The 21,801-nt window shown below is 42.1% G+C and overlaps 1 protein-coding gene across 1 annotated transcript in view; it reads right to left on the bottom strand.

Moving 5' to 3' along the window:
• LOC141271415 (uncharacterized) overlaps window positions 1-21,801 on the bottom strand; it is a 105,573-nt gene that overhangs the window by 33,658 nt on the left and 50,114 nt on the right. Inside the window, exons 12-17 of the mRNA XM_073681497.1 lie at window positions 18,459-18,470; window positions 9,175-9,324; window positions 8,867-9,046; window positions 8,660-8,783; window positions 8,479-8,576; window positions 8,199-8,289 (exon numbers count right to left, since the gene is read on the bottom strand). Of these exons, the coding sequence (XP_073537598.1) occupies window positions 8,199-8,289; window positions 8,479-8,576; window positions 8,660-8,783; window positions 8,867-9,046; window positions 9,175-9,324; window positions 18,459-18,470 (655 nt within the window). The remainder of the gene's footprint in view (window positions 1-8,198; window positions 8,290-8,478; window positions 8,577-8,659; window positions 8,784-8,866; window positions 9,047-9,174; window positions 9,325-18,458; window positions 18,471-21,801) is intronic.

The raw sequence follows: 21,801 nt of genomic DNA on the forward strand, positions 1-21,801 counted from the left end.
CAAAACCAAATGTCCCCCTCGCTTCTGAGCCTTGCAGTATGATCAAACACGGTTAGCATCCATTTGATTGACATTGCTGTAACGGGGAAAACATGTTTAAAAATTTATTTATGGTGTGCGTGTCTCCAGAAGCACAAGCTGGGCACTATGTATTGGGCATTAAAATGGCATATTTTCATTTTTCACTATGCAACATCCTCTTTGTGCTAATTTCCAAAGCGTGTCTCTGGGGGTCAAAATAGTCACTACCCTTATAAATTAATTCACTCAGTGTAATCGAGTCACATTATGATGACATTATTTTGTGTTATAATTTTCTGCTATTCTGCCACCTTAGATGATCTGTAAATGATGCCCACCAACTATTCCAGCAAAATCTGAGTACCAATAGCTAAATGGTGTTCCTTCCCTTCTGAGCCCTGAGATGTGCCTAAACAGTAGGATGTTGTCAGATTCAGCAAAAGTTGCAAAATAAATTGTAAGGTCCATTTTTTTCTATCATCCCCTGTAAAAATGAAAAATTTTGGGGCAACATCAACATTTTATTTTAAAAAAAGAATTTTTAGTTTTTGTATTTCACTATTTATTAATTATTGTGAAACACCTAAAGGGTTAACAACTTCTTGCATGCAGATTTTATACTTAGAGAAGAGCAATTTTCTAAAATATAGGCCCCTCCAAGTCACTTCAAAAGTAGTTTGGTCCCCCCCAAAAAATAGGCGTTATACATTTCCTTGAACATAAAAATATGCTCCACAAAAAAGATAAAATTCTATTTGAAAAATGTAGTAATGGAGGAAATCCAGCTCTATAAACAGAATATTCTTTATTCAAAGTTCATACAAAGGACATAGGAGAGTGTGAAGGCAAATTGATTAGCGCTGGAATTGCGCAGACATCTATGCATTTGAGGTATAAAATATCCTTAATCATGATGTATGAACTTTGAATAAAGAGAAATCTGGATTTCCTTCTTAACCCCTTTACAACCCAAGGTGGTTTGCACGTTAATGACCAGGCCAATTTTTACAATTCTGACCACTGTCACTTTATGAGGTAATTACTCTGGAACGATTCAACGGATCCCCCTGATTCTGAGATTGTTTTTTCGTGACATATTGTACTTCATGATTGTGGTAAAATTTCTTCGATATCACTTGCGTTTATTTGTGAAAAAAACGGAAATTTGGCGAAAATTTTCAAAAAATTTTGCAATTTTCAAAATTTAAATTTTTATGCCCTTAAATCAGAGAGATATGTCACACAAAATAGTTAATAAATAACATTTCCCACATGTTTACTTTACATCAGCACAATTTTGGAACCAAAATTTTTTTTTGTTATGGAGCTATAAGGGTTAAAAGTTGACCAGCGATTTCTCATTTTTCCAACAAAATTTACAAAACCATTTTTCTAGGGACCACATCACATTTGAAGTCACTTTGAGAGGTCTTTATGACAGAAAATACCCAAAAGTGACACCATTCTAAAAACTGCATCTTTCAAGGTGCTCAAAACCACATTCAAGAACTTTATTAACCCTTCAGGTGCTTCACAGGAATTTTTGGAATGTGGAAGAAAAAAATGAACATTTAACTTTTTTCACAAAAATGTTACTTTAGACCCAATTTTTTTTATGTTTGCAGGGGTAACAGGAAAAAATGGACCCCAAAATTTGTTGTGCAATTTCCTGTGGGCACGCAGATCCTCCATATGTGGGGAAAAACCATTGTTTGGGCGCACGGAAGGGAAGGAGCGCCATTTGAATTTTCGATTGTAAAACTTGCTTGAATAATTAGCGGACGCCATGTTGCGTTTGGAGAGCCCCTGATGTGCCTAAACAGTGGAAACCCCCCACAAGTGACCCCATTTTGGAAACTAGACCCCCCTGGGAACTTATCTAGATGGGTGGTGAGCATTTTGAACCCCCAGGTGCTTCACAAATTAATCCGTAAAAATGAAAAAGTATTTTTTTTTCCACTTTTTCATTTTTACGAATCAATTTGTGAAGCACCTGGGGGTTCCAAGTGCTCACTATGCATCTAGATAGGTGCCTTTGGGGGTCTAGTTTTCAAAATGGGGTCATTTGTGGGGGAGCGCCAATGTTTAGGCACACAGGGGCTCTCCAAACGCGACATGGTGTCCGCTAACAAATTGAATGGAAAATCGGCTCAAATTGTTAGCGGACACCAAGTTGCGTTTGGAGAGCCCCTGTGTGCCTAAACATTGGAGCTCCCCCACAAGTGACCCCATTTTATAAACTAGACCGCCCAAGGCACCTATCTAGATGCATAGTGAGCACTTGGAACCCCCAGGTGCTTCACAAATTGATTCGTAGAAATAAAAAAGTGGGAAAAAAAACACATTTTTATTTTTACGGATTAATTTGTGAAGCACCTGGTCGTTCCAAGTGCTCACTATGCATCTAGATAGGTGCCTTGGGGGGGTCTAGTTTCCAAAATGGGGTCACTTGTGGGGGAGCTCCAATGTTTAGGCACACAGGGGCTCTCCAAAAGCAACATGGTGTCCGCTAACAATTTGTGCCTAAACAGTGGAAACCCCCCACAAGTGACCCCATTTTGGAAACTAGACCCCTCAAGGATTTTATCAAGGGGTATAGTGAACATTTTGAACCCAGAGGTACGACACAGAATTTGATAACATTAGGTCATCATATTGAATAAGTTGTCATTAGTCTTGAGCGCAAGTGCTCGCTACTTGAGTTTGCATCGGGTACTCAGGTATGCACCATGTACTGTGTGTGCTCGAGTGACATGCTCGAGTCCCTGCCCCGCATGTTTCACGGTTATTAGACACCCCAAAAAAAAACATGCGGGGATCGCTCGTGCATGGCAGGCAATCTCCGCAAAGTTTTTTTGGCCGCGAAGCACATGCGGAGACTCGAGCATGTCACTCAAATAACCACGATACTCAATGCATACCAGAGCACCCGATGCAAACTCAAGTAGCGAGCACTTGCGCTCAACACTAGTCGCCATATTGTCATCTTTTTTTCTTACTTTTGAAAAAAATCCCAACTCCATCACAACCCTAACCCCAACCCCAGCCCTAACCCTAGCACAACCCTAACCCGAGAATTAATTTTTTACGCCGCTCCTCGTGCGGTATAAGTGATTAGACGATTTTATTCTTCGGGTTGGTGCGATTACAGCGATACCAGAATCATATCGGGTTTTTATGATTGACAGCTGTCACACACTAAAAGACGCATTTTTTGTAAAATCTAGTTTTTGCATCGCCATATTTTGAGAGCTATAATTTTTCAATATTTTGGCCTACAGAGTCATGTGATGGCTTGTTTTTTTGCGGGATGAGTTGACGTTTTTATTGGTGCCATTTTCAGGCACGTGACATTTTTTGATCGCTTTCTATTCCGATTTTTGGGAGGCATAATAAGCAAAAAACACCAATTGAGGAATTTTTTTATTTTTTTTTTTTATTCTGTTCTGCGTGTGGTAAAATTGATAAGGCAGCTTTATTCTTTGGGTCAGTACGTTTACAGCGGTACCACATTTATATCGTTTTTCTATGTTTTGGCGCTTTTACACAATAAAAGCTATTTTATAGAAAAAAATATTTTTTTGCATTGCTTTATTCTGAGAGCTATAACTTTTTGATTTTTTGGATGATGGAGCTGTATGGCAGCTTGTTTTTTGCGGGACAAGATGACGTTTTCAGCGGTACCATTTTTATTTATATTCGTCTTTTTGATTGCGTGTTATTCCATTTTTTGTTTGGCAGTATGATGATAAAGCATTGTTTTTTGCTTCATTTTTTTTTTTTTTTTTTTACCGTGTTCACTGAAGGGGTTAACTAGTGGGACAGTTTTATAGGTCAGGTCGTTCCGGACGCAGAGATACCAAATATGTGTACTTTTATTGTTTGTTTGCTTTTTTTTCATAATAATATTTATTGATGGGTACATTATATTTTTATTTTTGGTGGATTATTATTTTTTTATATATTTTTACAATTTTTTTTTTTTTTTTTCACTTTCTGAGAGTTTTTACACTTTTTTACTTTGTCCCACTGTGGGACTTTCACTTTTTTTATTCTGATCGCCTGCATAGCATAGGGATGGAGCACCATCCCTGTGCCATGCAGGCAGTCAGCGCTGCACAGTGAGAAGATTGTTTGGTCGTGCACTGCGCATGACCAAACAATGTTCCTGCTGCCTGGTGACCCGGATGTTGTCATGACGACATCGGGTCCTCATGGCAACACCTGGGAAGCCGCGGCAGACAGCGCTGGAGGCCGGAAGAGGAGGTGAGTATTGCAATCACCTCCCCTTGCCTCCGCAATGCTGCGATTGACTTCGATCACAGCATTGCAGGGGTTAATGTGCCGGGAGCGGTGCGGGACCGCTCCCTGCACATAGTACCGGGTGTCAGATGTGACAATCAGCTGACACCCGGCGGCGATCGCGCCCGCACAGCCTGTGTGCGCGCGCAATCGCCATGACGTACTAATACTGGTCAGGCTCTTAAGTCCCAGGGCACAGACGCATATTAATACGTCATGGGCTGTAAAGGGGTTAATTACTCAATTATCCAGGTCATGGCAGAGCCAGTGTTGGGTAACATCAACTGTGAGCTCATTTGAAAAATGCTGCCAACATAAAGCAGAAATACAGTAAATGATAATTATTTACTATTTTGTGTGGTATTACTATTTGTTTTCGGGGTATACAAATTCAATTTTGAACATTTCTAATTCTTCTAAATTTTTGGCAAATTTAATATTTTTTAATCAACGCAAAACAAATCAACCTAATTTTACCACTAAGTACAATGTTTCATAGTGAAAAACAAGAATCTCAGAATCACTTGGATCAGGTGAAGCATCCCAACGTTATGCAAGCCTAAATAGGTCCACCAGGGTCTTCTCCGTCGTTACCTTAATTGTATTAAGCTATCGGGTTGCTGCCCTTCCTCTTCACCTTGTTCCTTCTATTCTTCTGACCGTGATGTCCTTCTTCAGTGATTGGACACATCATACGAAAAGAGTAAAGTAGGCAAGTCGTAGCTTGGTGATCCTTGCTTTGAGTCACATGTCTGACTTGATTTGTTCTAAAATTGATTTGTTTGTTCTCTTGCCTTCCATGGTATTGATAACATCCTTCTCCACCACCACATTTTGAAGGTGTCAATTCTTTTTCAGTATTGTTTTTTTATCTTTCAGGTTTCACATCCATATGTTAGCACAGAAAATACGAAACTATGTACGAGCTGTGTCTTCGTCGCCAGTGAAATGTTTGAAGACCTTGTCCAGTGACTTCATTGATTTGCCCATCGCTAGTCTCCTATTGGCTTTCAGTATCATCACTACATCTTGAGTTATCATCGATCCGAGTAAGTTGAAGCCCTCTACAACTTACAGTTGCTCCCAGTTCATTTCAAACTTATCCCATTAGTACCCATCAGTAGTCAATAATCAATATCTTTATGTTGAGTAGCAGTCCCATGTTCGAGCTTTACATCTTGAAACTCAGTAATAAGTCCTTCATGCCATCTACACTTCTTGTTATCAATATTGTATCATCTGCGTATTTAAGATGGTTGATGATTTGTCCAGCATATTTAATTCCTTCTTTTTCGGCAAGCCAGCCTTCCTGAAAGAGCTTCTGCATATAAATTGAAGAGAAATGGTTTTAGGATGCAGCCATGTCTGACGCCTCGCTCTACTTTGAACCATGCAGTATCCTAATGAGGCTAATCGGATGGTTCAGCACACCCATATCCTTCATGGTGATCAACACAGTCAAAGGCTTTGCTGTAGTCGATGAAGCAGAAATAGATCTCCTTGTTGTATTCTTTGGCCTTTTCCATTATCCATCTAATGTTAGCAATCACATATCTTGTTCCTCTGTCTTTTCTGAATCCTGTTTGTTCCTCTGGCAGCTCTTTGTCAAAGTAAGGCTGTACCCCATGTAAGGTTGCTGCTGAACGAGGTCTTGAAGTTCGACGCCTACCCAATGCCTAGAGTAGATTAGCTTATCGAAAGGCTAGGACCCGCTTGGCACATCACCACCCTGTACCTCACCAAAGGATATTGGCAAATTCCCCTGTCCAAAGAGGCCAAGGAGAAGACAGCCTTCTCGATGCCAGACGGATGTTATCAATACGTCAAGATGCCGCTTGGGTTGCGGGAGCTCCGGCCACCTTCCAGAGATCCATGGACCAGATCTTAGCACCCCACAAAAAGTATGCAGCGGCCTACCTAGATTACATCATCATATTCAGCCAGGACTGGGAAAGTCATCTAGGCAAAGTTAAAGCCATACTTGACGTCCTAAGGAAGGCGGGCTTTACCATCAACCTGAAGAAATGTGCCATGGGTATTGAAGAAGCCAAGTATCTAGGCTACGTGGTTGGTAGAGGGGAAATAAAACCACAAATAAATAAGGTTGAGGCGATCCTGAACTGGCTACAGCCCTTCTCGAAGAATCAGGCCAGGTCATTTCTAGGCATCGTGGGCTACTATCGAAGATTTGTCCCTAACTTTGCCCTGATAGCAGCCCCGCTGATGGATCTTCTGAAAGGGACGAAGTCGGCTTTGTCCAAGTGGTCCCCGGAAGCTGAAGCAGCCTTCCAGGAATTGAAACTGGCCCTCTGTAAACAGCCAGTCTTGGTGGCGTCCAACTTCTCCAAAGAGTTTGTGGTCCAGACGGATGCATCAGATGTCGGGCTGGGAGCAGTCTTGTCCCAGGAGATTAACGGAGAAGAACACCCTGTAATGTACCTCACTCGAAAACTGTCCACGTGTGAGAAGAACTACTCCATAGTTGAAAAAGAATGTTTGCCCATCAAGTGGGTGTTAGACACTCTGAGGTATTACCTGTTAGGTAGAAGGTTCAGGTTAGTGTCGGACCATGCCCTACTGAGGTGGATGCGAGAGGTAGCAGAATCAATGCCCGCATTCTCCACCAATTGTAAGGATTTGTACTCACTGAGCCGCGTTGGAGGTAGGCACAATTTCACACAGTGATGCAGTCCACAGGTTCAAACAAACTGGTGGTTTATTTAGTGTCCATAAACCAGTCAGGAAACAAAATATAACGGCCTTTTCCTGGCGCAAAAAGGAATAACAGAACAAAATTCAAAATAACAAGTCCATGTACAGCACGGCCTCGGCCGTTTAAATGAAGTCCTTTGCTCTGCCTTCAGCAGAGTCGGAGCAGCACATGCAAGGTCTTAAATCGGGCCTTCCAAGACCTGGACTGAAGGTAAGTGAGCAGCTGTGATGGATATGGAAAATGACTCTATCATACAAATTGTGCTCTACTGGGAACTGCCGATCTGTAATGGCCACGTGACATGAGGAAGCCAACGTGGAAATGCTAAATTAAATTAACTCACTCTCTGATACTTCAGCAATGTGGAAAATGGTGGCAGGCAAGTTGTTGTTTTTTGCAAACCATGAATCAAATCCAACAATGTTCAAATTCGAGGCTAACTGTGAATTTCAGAAAATTAGACTCAAACTCAATTGTCATTGGATCCAATCCATCTTTAGTTATAATTTATTAATAGCTGGGACAAGTATAAGCAAAGAGTTTTGGAAATATGTGGATGAATTATTGATTGAAGGTTTTCTCTTTTGTTCTCCTCTCTGAGTGAGTGGAGGTTGGGAAAGGGTTTAAATAGATAGAATGCAATTATAATTTTGAATTCTATTTATATTTCTTGTGTTTATGTCTCTACTATTTATACATGAGTATATAAATAAAGAGAAAATATTGAAGAAAAAACAAAGCACATTTGTCTCTTACCGCACATGGACTGGTGTCTCATCATAAAAGCAAGGCCCATTACACAAATTACTGAATTAATTTCATCCCATGATTTTCTAAGTTGTCAGCACATTCTGCGTACGCTGTCATTTGGCTTTTCAATTTAGAGATTTGATCACCTAAGGGTCAACATCTTCTAATTCCAAGGGGAAGGTGGATCATTTGAGCTGTAAGCGCTAACTAAAGCCAGTCTCACTCTAACACAAGGATTTACAATGCCCAAAGTAATGGGGATAGTTTCAGATGAACAAGCATTTATTGTTTAGTTGGAGAACAGTGAACTCTTGATTGTGATCTAGTTGGACTACACAACCGATAAAGCAGCCACAGCCAGTGACTGAGAATAATCGGTGACTTCTCTGCATTCTCTATGATTATTACTCACCTGGGTAGTCATATGTAGGAATCTCCTCTTTACACCACTCATCACTCCTCACATATGTCTCTGTAGTATTAATATGGGTCAGATCTTTACCCTGAAACAAATATTGTAAAAGCCACAGTAAGATGGAGAAGTCACATCTATGATCAGCTCTAATCCTGCCATCTCCACCGTTCTCATTACACAATAAAATACATAATACTGATGGATAAAACAAGACTGAGCACAAGACCTTCACAGCAGTCAGTAGACATCATAGGGGAAATCTTATCTCTTCATCTACCTGATGATCCTGAGGAACATTGGGATTTTCTTGTTTACAGTCCTGTGGAAGAAGAGGATGGGGACATCTCTCTGGTGTTGTCCTCTTACTGGAAAGAACTGGAGGAAACACATACAGGGACTGAATTCATTCTTTACATACAGATAATTATAGGCCTTGTGTATTTAGTCCTGTCTATTACCTGGTGATGTGAGGGGCTCGGGAACCTCCATCATGACGTCCTTGTACAGATCTTTATGTTCTTCTAAATACTCCCACTCTTCCAGGGAGAAATGGATGGTGACATCCTGACACCTTATAGGAACCTGACACACACAATGATACCGTCATCCCCCAGATCCCTTCATAGCATTACTGTATAATGTCCCAGCATTCCCAGCAGTGTCACCTCTCCAGTCAGCAGCTCAATCATCTTGTAGGCGAGTTCTAGGATCTTCTGCTCATTGATGTCATCATGTATCAGTGGGTGAAATGGAGGCCCCGTGATAGGGCTCAGGGGTCCTCCCCATCCCTCAGACACAGGGGTCTGATAGCACTCACTAGAGGTCTTCTTCACTACTGTGTAATCCTGGTTATGGAGAGACACAGTAATAAATATCACTACTGACATTTCCAGAGTCCTCACCTTTCCAATTCTGCCATTTATTATTCCCATAGATAAGAATGATGTAATGTGACGTCATCAGAATCTCTCACCTCTCCAGTAAGCCGGAAGAGGATCTCTTGGGTGAGGTGTAATATTCTTTCCGCCATCTTATCCCTGTCCCTATCCATTCTTGATGGGTCAATCAGGAAAATTCTCTTATATAGAAAATCTCCACTTAGAGGATCCGATATTGTAGAGACCTGAATGGGAAGAAGATGAGCCGATGTAACATCATAAATAATCTTCTGTAGTAACACAATTACTGGAGATAATAAGGGGAAACATATCAGGACAAAGAACATGTAGATGATTTATTCTGTTTATCTCGTATGGACTGGAACATTAGACAAATTGCTTTATGAAGACATCTTCTCGATGGTCCCAATCACTGGCTATGTTGGTCACTGGTTCAGCCACTGATTGGCTGTAGGGATCACATGTTTGTCGTAATTGACAAGGAAATACAGATACTTGTGGGGGACCCAAGCAGTGGTGGCACAGGAGTAGTGGGAGATCATTATTGTGAATTACTACTTTTATTATTTAACAACTTTAATTTTTTATTTTACTTTATATCTACTAATAAATAGAGGCTGAGGGAGGACCGTGACAACAGTATTCATTTTTTTCCTTCCATCTATTAAAAAAAACTATGTATTTTAGCCCACACATATAACAAGCAGTTTCTTCCTTGGAGTCTGCAGCTAAATACATTTCTCCCAGACTCATCTTGCATAACGCTAATTCTCATCTCATTTACTGACACTGGAATCGGCATTGGCAATACTGTAGGAAATATTCATTACACGTGAAATGAGAAATAACTTCTTCTGGATGAGGACGACATCTTAATCTTCTAATAAAGCTCTATAAACATATTTGGCCAGTGTCTGTCACTGAATAAATCACCACCAGCTGCCTGTATGAATGTTTCCCATCTTCCCCGCTCTGCAATCTTTTATCACATTAGATCTCACGTCTGATTCACACACAGAAGCTTGAGGCATTTGAAAGGGAATGTGTCACGAAATTATTATTTTTTCAATGTTTTGAAAAAACTTTTACATTGATTAACTATCCTTAGGATGGGACATCAATTTCAGATTGGCCGGGGTCCGACACACACCAACTCTGCTGATGAGCTGTTTTCGGTGTTGTCGTCGGCCGCCAGAAGGAAGTACTCACTTGCCGAGCTGCTCCGTCTACTTCTAGTGGCGTACTACACATCTGCTTCCTATTGATTTGAATAGTAGGCAGATGTTCAGTACCAAGCCCCAGCCACTACAAGTAGATGGAGCAGCTCGGCAAGTGAGTACTTCCAGCTGGTGTCACATAAGGTGTGGGAAAGACTAAATGCAACACGAAGGGAAGAGGGAAAGGAAGCCCAAACACTAGGGAAAGGGAGACTGGAGACCCCTAGGCAGATCTAATATCACCCAGCCTACCCTACCATCCCTATATAGGTTCCACACTTATCGCCGAGCACTTATCGCCTAAACCCTGGATGACCCTAGAGCTTGGCCCTAGATAAGGAGGGGGGAATGGTGAGCACTGGTCAGGCCCCACTACAAACTAAAGACAACAAGGTAGACAAACAAAGGGAATTAACTTAGCTAGAGCAGACACCAGAGGAGTAACACCAATTGTCCTCCAAGGGCACCAGAGAAGAAGCTAGCCGACTGGTAGTACTCCAAGCCTGTACATAGAAGTATCACTGGCGATTGCCTAGAGTAAACTAAGGGTTTTTAACTCCCATCAAGGGTGTATCAATCATCAGCAGGAGGGAGGTCACTGCTGGGTCTTAAAGGAAGAATGATTAACAAGGTGTCTGTAATGCCAGGTGCAGTGAGCTTCTACAGCTAGATCCAGAGCGACTGTCTATTACATCTTACACACCCGTGACAAGCGGCAGCTGCCGATGCCACCGATATCAGCTGATTGGCGGGGGTGCCAGGTGTCGGAACCCAGCCAATCAGACATTGATGACCTAACCAAAAAATAGATCATCAGTGTAAAAATAGTGACCAACCTCTTTAAGTTAAAAAGAATATTAATAAGTGTAGAAAATTAAATGGTGTAAATTTTTTTAACATTTCTATTTGCTGGTTTGCAAGTTTCAGAACATTACACTTGCACACTGAAAATATCGTAGCCCCTGCACATAGAAGACTGAGGTCCCACCCTATCTCCTGTGCTGTGGCTACCTCAGCTTACTGGACACTTGCTGGGCTAAAATTTCCTCCTGTCTCCTGTAATTACTTTCAACTGAGCGATGCCATCATATGACTGTGGCACTCAGATCACAGTAATTACCGGCGAACAGTAAGCACAGGTCTGGGCTCCAGGGATGCAGTGGTGATTTTATACAGTGACATGTACAGGTGAAAAAATTATATCACCCCTATAGCCCTGGTTCCTGGACCCTGTTAAACACACACTGAAAATTACTGTGATATGAGCAGAGCAGTTATGTCATATCAGATCACAGTAAATACTGGTGAGTGCTCACTAGGCCCAGGTACCAAGACTGTGGCGATGACTTCATCCAGTGGGGAGTACACGTCACTGGACGAAGTCACCACCGCTGCTCTGGTGCCTGGTTCTGTGCTCACCGTTCATGGGCAATTACTCAGATCACAGTAATTGTATGCTGAGCTGTGTATCTATCTAAACCTATCATGTGTTTTACAGTACTCTGAGCTGTGTATCTAATCCTTGCATATATGATTCAGTATCCTGAGCCGCATATCAAATCCTATCATGTATGATACAGTACGTTCAGCCATGTATCTAATCCTATGATGTGTGTTACAGCTTGCTTAGCTGTGTATGCAATCCTATCATGCCTGATACACTTTTCAGTGGACTGTATCTAATCTGATCATGTGTGATACAGTCCACTGAGCGACGTATCTAATACTATTATGTGTGATACTAACAGCTGAGTTATGTATCTAATCCTTATCCTATCATGTCTGATACAGTTCGTTGAGCCATGAATCAAACATTATCATGTGTGAGTCTGCTGAGCCAAGTATCTAATCCTATCATGTATGCCACAGATTGCTTAGCAGTGTATGCAATCGTATCATGTGTGATACAGTCCACTGAGAAGTGTATCTAATCATATCACTTGTGAGACAGTCCACTGAGAGGTGTATCTAATCCTATTACGTGTGATAAAATACGCTGATCCTTGTATCTAATATGTGCGAGTCCGCTAAGCTGTGTATCTAATCCTATCAAGTGTGTTACAGATTGCTTAGCAGTGTATACAATCCTATCATGTGTGGTACAGTCCACTGAGAAGTGTATCTAATCCTATCACTTGAGAAACAATCCACTGAGACCTGTATCTAATCCTACTGTTAAGGGAGGGCAATAACCCTTCACGGTTGACCAAGTGAGTGTCAAATTATTAAATTATTATGTTGATTGCAATCCACAGAAAACCAAACGGAAACAATGTTCTGTAGTGGGAGGACTCAAAGAATCTCTGATCCCGTTTATTTTGCTTAGCATTTTATATTGTTTTGAGTATATCAAATAGCCAATCAACTCTACAGCCATACTACAATACTATAGGCTAACTGATGTTAGTATAATTATTACGGAAAACACATATATGGTCATATTATCATTGTTAGTTTGAAGCACTATGGAAATTTTACAAGGTCAAACCTGGCCTAAACAAGTTAGATAACAGAGTGTCTGACAAAATGTTCTTTTGAGAAAAAGTTAGTGTGAGAGAAGTTCTATGGGAAGAGAAAGAAAGAATGTATGTTATGCAAGGAGTGATAATAACATGATTTTAAAGCGAGTAGACAAAATGGAGTTGCTCTAGCATGAGTATCAATATGTCCTCTACACTATCATGTGTGATAAAATCCGCTGAGCAATGTATCTAATATCATGTGCGAGTCCGCTAAGTTGTGTATCTAATCCTATCAAGTGTGTTACAGATTGCTTAGCAGTGTATACAATCCTATCATGTGTGGTACAGTCCACTGAGAAGTGTATCTAACCCTATCATGTGTGATAGTCTGCTGAACTGTATATCCAATCCTATCATGTGAGATACACTCTGCAAAGCCATGTGTCTAATCCTAACATGTCTGATACTGACAGCTGAGCTGTGTATCTAATCCTATCATGTGTGAAACAGACAGCTGAGCTGTATATCTAATCATATCATGTGTGATACTGTCTCCTGAACTGTGCAATAATTGTGCCACAGCCCTAATAATATGACTGCTCTGCTCAGATCTCTGCACAGACTGGTGAGTAGCGCAGCGCGGACTAACTGCCCCCATCCCTAACGCCTCCTCCTGTTACACCAGTTGAAGATCCTACCATCTACTCATGGACCAGCTTTCCCAAAAACAGAAGGAAATGGGAGAAGAGAAATGCCAGAAACAGAAAATTAATCAAAGTGCTAGAATTGAGTTCTTTTCAGTTATCTCACCTCCCTAAAGAAATATATATACAGTCATATGAAAAAGTTTGGGCACCCCTATTAATCTTAAGCTTAATGTTCTATAAAAATTGGTGTTTTTGCAACAGCTATTTCAGTTTGATATATGTAATAACTGTTGGATACAGTAATGTTTCTGCCTTGAAATGAGGTTCATTGTACTAACAGAAAATGTGCAATCTGCATTCAAACAAAATTTGACAGGTGCATAAGTATGGGCACCTCACCAGAAAAGTGACATTAATAGTTAGTAGATCCTCCTTTTGCAAAAATAACAGCCTCTAGTCGCTTCCTGTAGCTTTTAATGAGTTCCTGGATCCTGGATGAAGGTATTTTTGACCATTCCTCTTTACAAAACAATTCCAGTTCAGTTAAGTTTGATGGTCGCCGAGCATGGACAGCCCTCTTCAAATGATCCCACAGATGTTCAATGATATTCAGGTCTGGGGACTGGGATGGCCATTCCAGAACATTGTAGTTGTTCCTCTGCATGAATGCCTGAGTAGATTTGGAGCGGTGTTTTGGATCATTGTCTTGCTGAAAGATCCATCCAATTTGTAACTTCATATTTATCACTGATTCTTGAACACTATTGTCAAGAATCTGCAGATACTGAGTGGAATCCATGCGTCCCTCAACTTTAACAAGATTCCCAGTGCCAGCATTGACCACACAGCCCCAAAGCATGATGGAACCTCCACCAAATTTTACTGTGGGTAGCAAGTGTTTTTCTTGGAATGCTGTGTTTTTTTGCCACCATGCATAACGCCTTTTTGTATGACCAAATAACTCAATCTTGATTTCATCAGTCCACAGGACCTTCTTCCAAAAAGAAATTGGCTTCTCCAAATGTGCTTTTGCATACCTCAGCCAACTCTGTTTGTGGCGTGCTTGCAGAAACGGCTTCTTTCGCATCACTCTCCCATACAGCTTCTCCTTGTGCAAAGTGCCTTGTATAGTTGACCGATGCACAGTGACACCATCTGCAGCAAGTTGATGCTGCAGCTCTCTGGAGGTGGTCTGAGGATTGTCCTTGACTGATCTCACCATTCTTCTTCTCTGCCTTTCTGATGTTTTTCTTGGCCTGCCACTTCTGGCCTTAACAAGAACTGTCCCTGTGTTCTTCCATTTCCTTACTATGTTCCTCACAGTGGAAACTGACAGGTTAAATCTCTGAGACAGCTTTTTGTATGCTTCTTCTGAACAACTATGTTGAATAATCTTTGTTTTCAGATCATTTGACAGTTGTTTTGAGGAGCACATGATGCCACTCTTCAGAGGAGATTCAAACAGGAGAACAACTTGCAAGTGGCCACTTTAAGTAGCTTTTCTCATGATTGCATACACCTGGCTATAAAGTTCAAAGCTCCATGAGGTTACAAAACCAAAAAAAGTGCTTTAGTAAGTCAGTAAAAAGTAGGTAGGAGTATTTAAAACAAGAAAATGATAAGGGTGCCCATACTTATGCACCTTTCAAGTTTTGTTTGAATGCAGATTGCACATTTTCTGTTAGTACAATAAACCTCATTTCAAGGCAGAAACATTACTGTGTCCAACAGTTATTACATATATCAAACTGAAATAGCTGTTGCAAAAACACCAATTTTTATAAAACATTAAGCTTAAGATTAATAGGGGTGCCCAAACTTTTTCATATGACTGTATATATATATATATATATATATATATATATACATATATATATAAATATATATTTATTTATTTATTTTTAAAACATCAATACTTTATATTTTTTCAATTCTTGAAACCAAATTTTGGTTGATAACTCATTTCCTTTAAGGGTTTTTTTTTTGTTTCCAAAAACACCACGGACAGGAGTTATATGACGCCTACAGCAATAACCGTTAATAACATCTGAATGTACAATTTGTTTTATTTTTTTTATAACATTTTCTATTTTTACTCTGGGTATAATGTTTTTTTTTTCTGAGGACAACAACACATACTGTATATGTACTTGTAGCAATGGCATAGGCACAGCTGCTACAATAATCCCAGCAGTTTAACCGTTTGCCTCTGCCAAAAACAACCACAACATCTAAGAAAGTCGTCAGTTATTGGGGGCTCCCTCGTCAGGTTTTGCCCCTCCGTAACCACTCCATTGTGGGGTGCAGCTGGATTGTTTTGTAATCTGGAGGCCTACTAATGGTTTCTAGGCCTGTTGTGTATTGAACTCTGTTAGGTGGGCTAGAGGCAATGTCCAATAAGATACCTCCTATGCCCTCATACACATTAGACTAAAGTCAGTTTAAATCGCTGATTTTGGTGGGATCGTCAGACCATCAAATGTGTAAAGGGGCCTCCAGTCAAATGATTTCAGGTTAGAGAAGGATCTTGCATGCTGAATTTCAGAAGCCAATCCTTTTATTATCCTTGCAGATAATCCTCACTAGAGGAGTCTGCTAATGGCTCTCATAGACCACAGGAAAGCTATACTCAGCCGAATGTTCACGTTTAGGCCATGTGCCCACGTAGCGTTTTTTGTAGCATTTTTGCGCCGTTTTTACGGCCGCGAAAACACTTGTAAAACCGTCTGCCATGCAAAGCAAGGTGAATTCGGATATGCTGTGCACATGAGGCGCTAATTTGCGCGCCGAATTCGCATTGCAATGCAAAACGCAGCATGACCATTTCTACCGCGATTATGCTGCAAATTTGCGGCCATTGAGGAACATTGAAACGCAGCAAACCCGCAGGTATATGTGGATTTGCTGTGATTCAATTAAATTCAATGGCCGCGAATTTGCAGCGTAATCGCGGTGCGTGTGGTACCCGGGATGAAGAGGAGACTACAACTCCTCTTCATCCCGGCTACCACGCGGTGAAAAAAAGAAATAAAAAGTTAAAAATAAATAAAACCTGTATACTCACCTCTCCGGTCTGCTCCCAGTGGCGTCCTCTCTTCTAGGCGTCCCACGGTGTACTTGCTGGACCTGCGGTGACGTCATTTAGTCAGCTGATGGTCACGCGACCGCTGACATCAGCGGTCAGGTGATCGTCGCGTGACCATCAGCTAACTAAATGACGTCACCGCAGGTCCTGCAAGTACACTGCGGGACGCCGAGAAGAGAGGATCGCCGCCGGGAGAACACCGGAGAGGTGAGTATACAGGTTTTATTTATTTTTAACTTTTTAATTCTTTTTTTTTTTTTTTTTTTTTTTATTATTGATGCTGCATTTAAAGCATCTAAGTTGGTCACACAATATAAATCCATGCCGGTTGCATGGATTTATATTGTGTGACCAACTAGTCAAGCACTTTTTCAAGTGATGCTAAACGAATGTAAAAACGCTTCTCTCTGGCAGAAAAAACGCATGTAAATCTGCATGCGTTTTTTTCTGCCAGAGAGAGGCAAAAACGCTCTGCATCAAATCTGCTACATGGGCACATAGCTTTATAGGGGAGTCAGGAGAGATAGCCGTCAGCCGCATGATCGTTTGGCCGACAGTTATCTAATGTGTATGGGGCCATTAGTATTACACTGACAGGAGGGATAATACACCGCACTACAGTAGTACAGTGCATCACCGCAGCAATCGGAGGCTTGTATGTTGTATGATCACATTAATGAGAGTTGTGGAAATGATGGAGAAATCACATCCATAAGGCTGTGTGCTCATGATGCGTTTTTTAAGCGTTTCCGCAGCGTCAAAAACGCTGCAGAAACGCTTAAAAAAACTCTTGGTAGAAGGTCTGCCATGTTCCCCAATGATAATCCGCATGTGCTGTGCACATGCTGCGGAAATTTCCGCTGCGGATTATCATTGCGGAAAAAAACGCAGCACTACCAATTATTTTGGTTTTCGCCCCCATTGACTTGCATTGGAACTGTACATGCGGAATCCATGCGTTCTAATGTGCGGATGGTACCCAGGTCTAGAGGACAGGAGACTCTCCTCCAGACCCGGGTACCATAGAACCTGTGAAAAAAAGAATAAAATAGAAAATAAATATTATATTTACCTTCTGACGGCCCCTGCTCTCCTTGTCTTCACTTGCCGGCAACTCGCGGTATACTGAAGGACCTGCGCTGACGTCATAGTCAAGTGACGGCAGGTCCTTCAGTGTAGTGTACTGTGAGCTGCCGGCAGCCAGGACGGAGCGAAACAAGACTGCGGGGGCCATCGGAAGGTAAGTATACATTTATTTTTTATTTTTTACCATTCTTTCGGTCACACTATATAAATTCATGCCGTTTGCATGGATTTATATAATGTGACCAAGTTGTCAAGCACTTTCCAAGTGATGCTAAAATCGCTTGGAAAGCGCTTGACAACCCGCATGCGGAAATGCATTTGAAGAACGCTTCACATCCGCATGTCCCTGGCAGGAAAACGCATGTACAATCCGCATGCGTTTTTTCTGCCAGGGAGATGCAGAAACGCTCAGGAAAAATCCGCAGCATTTCTGCATCGTGGGCACATAGCCTTACAACTATTTCATACTCTACTATTCTAGACAACTATCATGTGAAGATTATCTCATATGTTCCTGGTTCAACTGTATCGACATAAAGAATTAAGCTGAGTATTTATTTATTAGCTGGTGGGGTGGGTGGTACCATAATAAGGGGGGCACCTTGTAATATCATACTATATGTGAGGGGATGGCGGTACTGTGGGAACATTATACTAAATGGAGGGCAAAAAAGAGGAAGTACTATGAGAGCAATATGGGTTTCCATACTTCCTGTTTCCATAGTTGGGTCGTATGTATCTATCAGAGGAGAAGGAACAAAAATGTTATGATTCTTAGAAAGTGGCTCAAATAGCTAAATAGTCTGAGCAATAAAGGGGTTAATGTCCCCTGCACCCAGTAATGGGGGAATCTCCACATACCTCCACCTGCAGAGCCGCCACCACATATATGGCTGTTCTGTGCACACAGGACCTGTGATGAGGTCACAGGAGGGGAGGAGTCAGGGGTCACATGATCAGGGGCCTCCGTGGATGCAGGACTCTTCTGTGCTGGATGAGCTGACGTTTATGTGTGGGATCAGGAGTAGGGATGAGCAAACCCTTGGATGTCCGAATTCATCCGTTCTGTAGTTCAAAGTTAAGTTAGGCATCCAAACTTGATCCCAAACATTAATCCAGAAGACGTCAATGGGGACTCGAACTTTGGTGCTTTAAAATGGCCATAGTGAGGGCTAGGGGGCTGCAAAAGGAAGCTAAATGGGGGGTAAGAGCAGGACAATTGCCCTGCAAACAAATGTGGGTAGGGAAATGACTTAAAACAACAGGATAAAAAATATTAATTTTGAACCAGGAGGCAGAGGTCTAAGTGAAGGAGGTGGTGGAGTAGGCTGAAGAGATGGAGGTGGATGTGGTGGTGTAGGCGAAGAGCCATAGAAAGATAAGGTAGCCAACACTGCTTTTTATTATTTGGGGGTACTCTGAAAAAGGCAGTGTAATAATCTGCTAGCCACTCTGCCTCTCTGTATACAGACTGTGTAATACTCTGCACTTTTTTTTGGTGAAAACAATGAGAGCATCAAATAGGGGATATGGCCATGTTGTTATTGGTGGTGTAGCTGCTGCAGGGAGAGAGAGGACGTGGTCGATCTATGTCTGCTACGGGCCCAAATGAAACACCTTCATCTGGTGCACGCAGGCGACAGGACGTTCTGCATAATTTCGTAGGCCCGAGTACCGCTGGATGAATGGTGAGGCCAGAACAAGTAGAGGTGGTTTTACATTGGTTGGCTGAGAGGGCCTTCAGTTCCTTCGATTTTACTTCCACCCTGTCTCTTGAAAGCGCAGTTTTTGCACCTGCAGCCCATGGGCATCTGTTTTCCACCTCACCTCCTTGCAAAACAGGAACGCAGTCTGAGCCCCAAGTCATGAAGCAGTCACATCTGCTTTTTGATGAGCCCCAAGTCATGCAGCAGTCACTTCTGCTTTTTGATGACTGCTGGTTGTGGTTCCGTGGGCCATCCCCCTGCCCTGCCCCACAAGTGGAAGAGATTAAGTGCACTGATGCCCAAACACTTGTTATGTTTGGAGATGAGAAGTTGGGAGTAGTGCAAACAGTCAGCAGACCACTGCAGCACATTTCTGATGATGATGACAAAACACAGGTGCCAACTGCAGCAGCTTTCTGCTGTGTGTAGACCTGCAAAGAGGACAGGTGTGAGGACACTGGGTGGAACATCATGCTGGGGATTATTATTATTATTTTTTTAGAGCACCATTGATTCCATGATGCTGTACATGAGGAGGTGTTACATACAAAACACAAATAGAAATTACAATGAACAAACTAATAGTGACAGACAGGTACAGAAGGGAGAGGACCCTACCTTTGAGGCCTTACATCCTAAAGTATAATGGGGAAGGAGACAGTAGGTTCGGGGGTTGCAGCAGCTTCGGTGTTGGTGAGGTGGCAGCAGCCTTTTCTCTGTCCATGTTGCCTCCTCCTCCGGTCAGAAAGTGCATGCCGTCCGTGCACGCTTTTGGCATTCTCACCCTGCTGCTGCTCGCATGTCTTCGTTGCAGCATCACTTCTATCTTTGTGCTCCCTGCCTCATAAGCAACCTACTTGCAAGTTGCAACTCCACCTTGCATATGCTGGAGAGACTGTGCAAGCAGCAGCACACGATAGTGGAGTTTGCACTGCAGCACCCGTGGGTGAGTCGCACTGCGGAACAACACCACTTTAAGACCAACGAGTGGGCCTCCATGTGGGTTGTGTGTGTCATGTTGCACTTCATCGAGTACTCCACAAACATGGCCAGCGCTGATGACGCCATCATCAGCGTTACTATCCCACTTCTCTGCCTCCTAGAAAAACCACTTCAGATGATGATGGATGAGGTGGTACACAGGCAGAAGGGGAGTAGGAAGAAGATTAGTTCAGAGATACAGTACAGACCAAAAGTTTGGACACACGTTCTCATTTAAAGATTTTTCTGTATTTTCATGACATTGAAAATTGTACATTCACACTGAAGGCATCAAAACTATGAATTAACACATGTGGAATTATATACTTAACAAAAAAGTGTGAAACAACTGAAAATATGCCTTATATTCTAGGTTCTTCAAAGTAGCCACCTTTTCCTTTGATGACTGCTTTGCACACTCTTGGCATTCTCTTGATGAGCTTCAAGAGGTAGTCACCGGAAATGGTTTTCCAACAATCTTGAAGGAGTTCCCATTGATGCTTAGCACTTGTTGGCCCTTTTGCCTTCACCCTGCGGTCCAGCTCACCCCAAACCATCTCGATTGGGTTCAGGTCTGGTGACTGTGGAGGCCAGGTCATCTGGTGTAGCACCCCATCACTCTTCCTCTTGGTCAAATAGCCCTTACACAGCCTGGAGGTGTGTTTGGGGTCATTGTCCTGTTGAAAAATAAATGATGGTCCAACTAAACGCAAACCGGATGGAATAGCATGCCGCTGCAAGATGCTGTGGTAGCCATGCTGGTTCAGCAAGCCTTCAATTTTGAATAAATCCCCAACAGTGTCACCAGCAAAGCACCACCACATCATCACACCTCCTCCTTCATGCTTCACGGTGGGAAAAAGGCATATAGAGTCCATCCGTTCACCTTTTCTGCGTCGCACAAAGACCTGGTGGTTGGAACCAAAGATCTCAAATTTGGACTCATCAGACCAAAGCACAGATTTCCACTGGTCTAATGTCCATTCCTTGTGTTCTTTAGCCCAAACAAGTCTCTTCTACTTGTTGCCTGTCCTTAGCAGTGGTTTCCTAGCAGCTATTTTACCATGAAGGCCTGCTGCACAAAGTCTCCTCTTAACAGTTGTTGTAGAGATGTGTCTGCTGCTAGAACTCTGTGTGGCATTGACCTGGTCTCTATTCTGAGCTGCTGTTAACCTGCGATTTCTGAGGCTGGTGACTCGGATAAACTTATCCTCAGAAGCAGAGGTGACTCTTGGTCTTCCTTTCCTGGGGCGGTCCTCATGTGAGCCAGTTTCTTTGTAGCGCTTGATGGTTTTTGCAACTGCACTTGGGGACACTTTCAAAGTTTTCCCAATTTTTCACACTGACTGACCTTAATTTCTTAAAGTAATGATGGCCACTCGTTTTTCTTTACTTAGTTGCTTTTTTCTTGCCATAATACAAGTTTGAACAGTCTATTCAGTAGGACTATCAGCTGTGTATCCACCAGACTTCTGCACAACACAACTGATGGTCCCAACCCCATTTATAAGGCAAGA

The sequence above is a fragment of the Phyllobates terribilis genome, unplaced genomic scaffold (assembly GCF_046119375.1).
Source record: "Phyllobates terribilis strain yellow unplaced genomic scaffold, ASM4611937v1 Scaffold_5__5_contigs__length_657084704, whole genome shotgun sequence".
NCBI classification, from domain to species: domain Eukaryota; kingdom Metazoa; phylum Chordata; class Amphibia; order Anura; family Dendrobatidae; genus Phyllobates; species Phyllobates terribilis.